Genomic DNA, 8244 nt, shown 5'->3' on the forward strand with positions numbered 1-8244 from the left:
CAGCAGGTTTTGAATGGCAGCCGTGAATAAGCATCTGCCCTTGATCCTCAGCCTTTCTGCGTGTGCACAGGGTGGGAAAGAATAATTCTATTAGTCCTTGTGAATAGATCCAAATGCTACTAGCACATTTTCAAGAGCACTGACTGTCGTACTGCAGTTTTTTTTTTTTTTTTTGACAAGCTCAGACCGCTGTGTTAGGTTTCTCATGCACGTGCATATGCAGATTACAAAGTCTTCCTTTTGTTATGTAGAACCTATATTTTTCTCTGTTGGAGAACACAAGCCATTGGAGAGTTCTGAATATATTCATTACCATCTCTCAACCTGACGAAGTGGAGTAGAGCCGGAGTAATGATGGGGCAGAATGTAAATGGGGAAACTAGTCTGCTGGGAGCAGTAGAGTTGATCTATGAGATTGCATGTTTTGCAACCTAATATAGCTTAGATAAGCAAACCCTTTCCTGTGGATGTAGTGCAGTGTACATTATGAGGCCAGGGTTGTCTGTGAGCATGTGTGTTTGTAAGTGACTGAGCTCACCAAATGTGATTTATTTAGACAAATGGGAAAATATCAAAAATGTGATGAATGGGAGCAGAGAAAAGCAAAACTCCACAATTGTTCATCATCTTCAAATTTAAGTTTGAGGCCTTTTGGGGAGTAAATATTGCAGCAACTCAGCCTGCTCTCATCTGACAGGTGAAATAGGAGTTACAAAGCAAAAACAATTTTCAATTTTATAGTATTTGCTATCTGCTGGATTTTCTGGACTGGCTGGGAGCTCACTGTCCATTTGTGTTTAGTGCTAACTGTCCAACTGAACCAACAGCTACAAGTCATGTAACGGTCTGCAGTTAGTTTAAGGAGTCATCAGGCAAGCACAGTCAGTCTGACCTGGAATTTGTGCTCTGAGAGGTGTTTATCTTCTCTGGACCTCGGCTTTCCACCTGTACTCAGGACTTAAGAAGGGAAACGGGTAGGGGCTGAAGGCTTAGTACAGCTTCACAGCACACTTCTGCCCTAGGCTTGGTTGAGCTTTGCTCTGCTGCTTCATGAAACATCGTCTGGACCTGTAATTGCCTGTATTATGTAGAACACTTCTTGTTCCTTTGCCAAGTCCCAACAAAGTTTGCTTCATTTAAAAACAAGACTTTCCTTTTGAAAGTAATATTAGAGATAAAAGTGCTGTTTGTTTAGAGCACAAAATGTACATTATACCAAAGTGCCAAAACTCACAGAAGCTTTTAGTTTTGGAAAGGAGGAAGACTACTTAGCTGACAATTAAGTTCTTTCTTCTCTTTAAATATTACAGGCTGGTGAACAAAAGACACCTGCAGAGGCTTTAAAGGGAGAAGATGTGTGTTGTGCAGATGGGACACACAAAGCTCTAGCTACGCCACAGGTTTGGATTTAGTAAAGATGCATGAAGCATATTTCTTTTGAGAGGCTCAGCTTGACAAGTTAGTTTTTTTCTTTTATGCAGATTTAAAGCCAACATGCTACTCAAGAGAAACATGATTGTGGTAACACTTAAATTATTACCAAGTGGTGTAATTATCGTTTTCTTTTGAGAGTGATCAACCACTAGAGCATCAAATACTACAATGCTATAAAACGAAAGTGAGTAGAATACGATCAGAAGGCCAATCTTTTCTTGCAGTCCTTAAATGTAATCAAAAACTGAAATTTCTCATTTCCTCAAGTACTCAGACCTGTAACTCGGTATTTTGTAGAAGGGTTTATTTTATGTAGAATGATGGGCAAAAAAGGCAGGATTATATAATTAAATCTACAACCCAAACATAGTGAGTCCTCTCTGAAGTGACTGTACATCAATGCAAGGCACACATTCCTAACACCACTTTTAAGTAGCACTAACTAGCCCCAGCTTGTGACTCTCATTTATTACATACACTCGAGTCACAGAGGTAATTTTCTGCTAATATCCAAAGTTGAGACTTGATGACCATTTTAACCCTGTACCATCGTTTCATAATTCTGAAGGTATTTCTCGAATCCTCAGACTCCTGTAACGATGTGGAATCAAAAATTATCTTCTATCCAGGAAAAATATAATTTTAATCAGTTTCTAGACTGTCTGTTCTCCTCATTTAAAAAAAAGATGGCAATTGTGACATTATCACTGCCTTTGTGTAAAGTGGCTCGACTTCAGGAATGTGTTTAAACAGTTTTACTTAATTTTCAGTAACACATTCACTAAAACAGCTTTCAAAAATACATTCACGTTCAACTTTCACAAAATAAAAGTGAGAGAGACATTGTCATTTCCTGTATCCACTTTTGCTTAGCTGGAAAAAAATCAGTTTTACCAGAGCAGCTTATTAAAATTCTATTTTTCCTGGAGAGGACCAGATTATTTTGAATTCTACATCATTAGAAGAGTCTGAGGATTTGGGAAATACCTTTACAATTTGAGTGAATGTTATGAATCAACAGTTTGGGGTTAAAGCGGCTGGCGAGTTTCAATTTCGCACATTCAAAGATACCGTATCTAAAGCATTAGCTGGCTAACGTAGCTTGCTGGCTTAAAGGCTATAGCTAGTGATGCATGTTCAGTTCATATCCTCATCTGAACATGTGAAAATAAAATGTAAACAGGAAAAAGAGGAAATAAATGCTGTGCTAGTTATCAACTGACTGGCAGCTAAAGAAATTATATATTAAATAAAAAGGCTTCTTTTCACCGACTGACCTTAAAAAGTAGGGAACTTGATTTAATTATACACTTTAAATGAGTAAATAATGCAAACATTTGTCATATTTTTGACTTGTCTGTTAAACCTCTTTGCTACATTTTGTAATTTTCAGCACGATCAGTGCTGTTCAGTCAGGTTGCTGTACACCACCTCCCTGTGCTGTTTTGAAACATGTGGTTCTAGCAAGATTACACGAGTTAAAGAAATGTTTACACTGCAGGTACTGTTTACACCTTTGAAGTCAAGCAGTAAATTAAGGTGGTATTTCTCTGCTGTGTGGTTTCAGGTTCTCTGAAGAACATTCAGCAAAAAGCAAAAGATATATGGCATAGGGAGTAGCTGGAGGCTCATGGCCGCTGCAGTGCAGACACTTCACTCTTCAATGAAGGGGACACCAAGTGTGCGTATAAAACCATGATTTATTTGAGGATTTATTCATAGTGCATAAATTTCCTTTGTATTTCATAGAGACATCCATTTGTGCTTATTTCTTTTTACAAATGAAACAATATAAAGTCATGAAGCAATTCAGTCAATGCAGGAAGAGGTGTTAAAATGCGGACATTTCTGTGGTATAGACACCACACAGTATGTTGGTTTAAAAAAAAAAAACTGCATAAGGCACCAGTTTTTTCTAGTATAGAATTACTATACACAATGGCATAATAAAAGCACAGCTTGGTCATATGGTAAATAATATGTAAAACAAGCTGAGCAGTTAGAATAATGGCAAGGAGTGTAATAGCATTTTGCTTTACAGGATAAGGTTGGTCATTCTCTACAGTAATAGTATTTAACAAAACCCATGCAGACAAAGCCATCAGTGAATTGCCTCTTCTCACGGTTAATGTCTCAGTCTCCAACCTTCAGCTTATTTGTCTGTGCCATAGACCAGTTTTTCATGTCAATGAAACACACTGCTGCACTAGGTGACGTTTCTTTATTATGAGACACCAAACTAGCTTTTTAGTGTCTGAGGTAGTGGGACTCAACTGTGCACACAAGGAGCTCCTAAACAATGTGCAGCTGCCTCACCACTTCAGACCCTGTAAAAAGTTATGGTCGTTTGAAGATTTGGGGGGAAACATGTTTAACATACAGTATGTGGGTCTGGTGTTTAACAATGAAGAAACATCAGTCACATATCAGATCACTGACGTTTTTGAACAACCGAGGTCTACGGTACAGACAAATAAGGTTGGCGACTGATAGACATGAACCATGAGTAGAGGCAATTCACTGTCAACTTTTGTCTCTGTAGGGGGATTGTTGAAAATACTAATATAAAAAATGGCCGACCTTGACCTTCAAGCACATTCAATCCAGGCTCATAAGTAACATTTAAACACTTAGAATATATTCTTCTCCACAGTGTACAAACCTGCTGAAATGCATTTCATTCACAAATTGGAGGATGTTATCTGGTAATTGTGACTTAATATCTTCATAATTGTGAGAAAAGATCTCAATTATGAGGATGCTGTGTCTTCTTAAACAGCCTATTACAATTATCTGATCTTTGGCTTTCCTAATTATGACAAAGCATTACACGTTAATAGTCATTGTGTAAACAGATAAACTTGGTCAAGAAATAGGAAGAAGGCTATAGGCTGTGTAATATTAGCATGGAACCAGTGTGTTAGAATGTGGGTGCTGTTGTTAGCCTAGGCTATAGGCCTATTTACGTTTGGTAATACTAAGTACGCTGAATCAACTTAGCAGTTAATTTTGCTACCTATCTTATTGTTGGATGTGCTGTCATTATGTAAATAGTCTACTGAAAAAATCTTAAATACTCAATGCTTCTCAAGCTGCTTCTAAAGCTTTCCAACTCCTGCTCAGTACATGTATAGGCCTATAATGAGTTACACTTTGAGGTCCCTTTAAATTTGTTTACATTTTAGGCGAAACAGTTCGCTTTTGCTATGCACTACTGGGTATACTGACAACTATCAGTGAATTACTCTGATACTAAAGAATTCGTTAACCTGATTTTCATCAAGTTCTACAGCGTTCCAACTCCTGCATTCTCATAATTACAAGATAAGATCCTCCTTTTTTTTTGGGTGAATGCAATGCGCTTCCATACAAACCTGCCTTTTCTCCTCCAAACTATTTCTACTGTGAACTCTCCAGTTGTACTCTTCTGCTCTCAAGCACCTTCAGGGATTGCCTGGTTGAGGGTCCAGGAAGATTAGTGTTTAAGTGCAAGACCTCTGAGTACAGTCAAGTTGTTCTTTGTTCTGTGTGAGCACCAGCAAGGTAGCACCACCTGCAAGCATCATAGGTTTGTAGAGATACAGGTAAAAGGTTTGATTAAGGTTGAGCTAATCTGTGAGAGGTCTGGCCCCGTTGACTGCAGAGACATCCATGTCTGAACTGTTCAGGTATTTGTGAGGTACTGCTGAAAAAAAAAAAGAGGGAGGAAGGGAATTAAAAAAACAAGTCACATTCCCATTTTATCCCCAGGTCAAAGCTCAAATGTGGGACTAATACATACCTTTGTTTTGTTACGGATCTATTCTTATTAACAAGTAGACCAATGACTTGTATTAGTTGTTATTGCAAAAGTAGTCATGTACAGGTGGTAACTGTACTGTACATCCACCGGCCGTTTTATTAGGTACACCTGTACAATTGTATGCAATTCAGTGCCTTAACATCCGTGTTGTATGTTTGTTTTTGGTGAAATTGTCATAAATGTATATGCTTATTACTGAGGTCATAGTTAAAGGTGTTGTTGTACTGGACTACATTATAGTCAGAGGTGTCTATTTGTCAGCTACATGCATAAGGGTCAGAATATTAGGAACACCTCTGACTATAATGTAGTCCAGTACAACAACACCTTTAACTATGACCTCAGTAATAAACACATGATTGAATTTATACATTTGACAATTTCGGTAGACTGACATCCTGTCCAGAGTGTACCCTGCCTCACATCCAATGTCAGATAGCTCTTGTTAGGATAAGCAGTATAGCTAATGGGTGGATGACAATTTCACCAAACATTTTGAGCTTCATAAACACAGATGTTAAGGCAGAAGTGTTGCACTGAATTCTATACAATTGTACAGGTGTACCTAATAAAGTGGCCAGTGAGTGTATATTGACACTAGTGTTAAACAGCCATAGATATGTTTTGGCCACCATAATTCTTGGAGGTAAAACAGATGCATGCCAAACAAAATGTGTTCCCCTCATACTCAGCCAACTGTGTGTAAGCAGCTTAGAGAAGTACTACTAGTGATTTGGCTGTGAGCCACCAGCTCATGATTTCTAATTCATCAAACATTGCTAAAACAATACTGAAGCAAATACCCACCTAGAAGTTTGTGAGGTTTGACCAGGTTTCACTGCCTAAAAGTGAAACTGACAGGAGTGCTTTAAAAGAAAAATGACTTCATAATACCCAGTAATATCTTAACCTGGCTTTTCAGTTCCACAATGACTGTGCAGGCTTGATACTGTACTACAGAATGTAAAAATATAGGTATACAATTTTGCACAATTTGGCGATGCAGAAAAATGACCACAGTTAAATCATCCTACAGATAAGCTGTCAGAGCTTAGGTTTTGCAGCTTCAGTATATAAATACCCACACAGTGTGTCAGATCTGAGGGAGCTGCTGAGGAACGTGCTGGGGTCTTTGATGGTGGAAGAAAGAGCTGCCAGTCTGAGGCTCCTGGAAGTGGCATCCAGCTTCTCATCCTGGAAGAGAGCAGGACACAGTAACTGATGAGTGAAAGTCTGCAGCCACACTAGCAGCCATAATGCATGTTACACAGCAGAAAATAAAACAACTTAATAACTGAAAATGGGCCAAATTACATTTGGATCATTACCAATAATGAGCTGAGGCCAACGGTGGCACACACATTGTTATTTTCATTCTGTTCCATGGTTTACTAAGTCACTGCTGTCTCTCAGAGACATGTTACAGATATCTTGTATCCTGTATGTAGAGACTGTTACAAATGCACATCCTGTAATGACATATGCACTATGTCTTAATGCACAAGATGTGTAACATATGTCCTGCAAAAACATTCCACCCATCCTTTTTCCTTAAACAAACCCCGGGTGGGTAAGAGCTATTAAGTTAATGCAATTGCCACTTACTGAACAGCGCGAGAGCCATTTGGCAAACCAACAGGGCGATCTGGTAGATTAAAACCATTTAAAAAGTGACTATGGCTGTTTAGGGGAGGCTGCATACTGCTGATGGCTATCAGCTGTCAACAATGATGTCTTGATGGCTCCCTTGCCTGCTTTATAGCTCAGAAGACGACTGTAGCAATTAACAGTGACTGGTAAAATTCAGGTTTTGTTTTGAGTATACATGTGCCATTGCCTGATCTGGTCCCACTCTGTGTATTCATGATCCATTACCAGAATGTGAAATTATTCATTTATTCATACAACTTGCAAATTAGGTGCAGTGCACACACTGGCACCAGTGTGGGCGAGCTAGACACAAATGGCTCTCAAAGTCAGGCTAAATGGCTGATGTTTGAACAAAGCAGCGCAATTAGTGATTGAAACAAAAAAAGTGTGGGCTGTTGTTGGGAAGTGCAGGCTTTACGAATCTCGTTTTTATAGACTACAGCCTAGCAAGTCTGTGTGTGTCATACCCTGTACTCTTGGATTCTGCGTTTAGACTCATCCAGCTGGTGCTGCAGGTCCCAGACAATCTCTTTGTATTTGGTGTAGCGCTGCTCTACCATGTCTCTCTGGTGCTGTGACTCCTGGAGGCATAAACATGGAGGCTGTGTCATCATACCCAACAAGACAGAAGAGACAAAAGTCCTTAACCAAGTCTAAAAACAAATGCATGAGCATCTAACTAGTCCTACGCCCCACATATAGTAGAACAGCAGCATTCATTGGATAAATGTGATAATTCCACTAAAAAGGTTATTCCTGTGATTTTTTTCTTCTTCTTCTGGGGTTTATTTGATGTTTCTAAATGTGTTGGTAATTTACGGGGATGAAAGTGACAAGTTGATTTTACAATTTTTTTTTTTAAATGAATGAAATAAAATCTAGGCTTGAAGTGAACCCACCTTCAAATCTCTGAAGTTCTCCATCAGGCATAGTTTTTCTGGAATGGACTCCAAGTGGTCTAAGGCTAACCTGGTGTTCTGAAACCACACACACACACACACACACACACACACACTCTATTACTCCAAATACCAAAATTTGTTTCATGATGTCTCATATTCAATTTAGCCATCATTTAAATCTTCAACAGCTACTAATAGCTGTAAAACAAACTGAGAAATCAGTGTGTGTTTGTATACATAAAAAAATTGAATATTAAAAATGCATAAATAAGAACAACATCTGAGAAAGATGGGCAGGACACTGTAGCTCATAGCATCGAGAATGCATTGAGTGTCTGATTCATAACATTACACCACACAAAAATAGTAGATGGAGAACTCTACATGGGTGAATATTGAGGCATCATCCTAGTTCCCTACATTATCACCCCCACTTGTTACTAAGAAATCCTACTT

At 38.7% G+C, this 8244-nt stretch overlaps 1 protein-coding gene and 1 long non-coding RNA gene across 5 annotated transcripts in view; one reads left to right on the forward strand and one right to left on the reverse strand.

Moving 5' to 3' along the window:
- LOC109970532 (uncharacterized) overlaps window positions 1-3080 on the forward strand; it is a 3379-nt gene extending 299 nt beyond the window's left edge. Inside the window, exons 2-3 of the long non-coding RNA XR_002276429.1 lie at window positions 1311-1400; window positions 3002-3080. This is a non-coding gene — a long non-coding RNA (uncharacterized LOC109970532). The remainder of the gene's footprint in view (window positions 1-1310; window positions 1401-3001) is intronic.
- Window positions 3081-3109: 29 nt separating this feature from the next.
- The window catches only part of cep128 (centrosomal protein 128), a 39878-nt gene continuing 34743 nt past the window's right edge, over window positions 3110-8244 (reverse strand). For 3 of the 4 annotated variants that reach the window (XM_020618117.1, XM_020618118.1, XM_020618115.1), the window contains 4 exons: window positions 7786-7863; window positions 7354-7467; window positions 6322-6430; window positions 3110-5119 (listed from right to left, as the gene is read on the reverse strand). In XM_020618117.1, coding sequence (XP_020473773.1) covers window positions 5043-5119; window positions 6322-6430; window positions 7354-7467; window positions 7786-7863 — 378 coding nt within the window. In that variant the 3' untranslated portion in view covers window positions 3110-5042. The remainder of the gene's footprint in view (window positions 5120-6321; window positions 6431-7353; window positions 7468-7785; window positions 7864-8244) is intronic. The other variant, XM_020618116.1, reaches the window with a different exon arrangement.

The sequence above is a fragment of the Monopterus albus genome, unplaced genomic scaffold (assembly GCF_001952655.1).
Source record: "Monopterus albus unplaced genomic scaffold, M_albus_1.0 scaffold201.1, whole genome shotgun sequence".
Classification (NCBI taxonomy): Eukaryota; Metazoa; Chordata; class Actinopteri; order Synbranchiformes; family Synbranchidae; genus Monopterus; species Monopterus albus.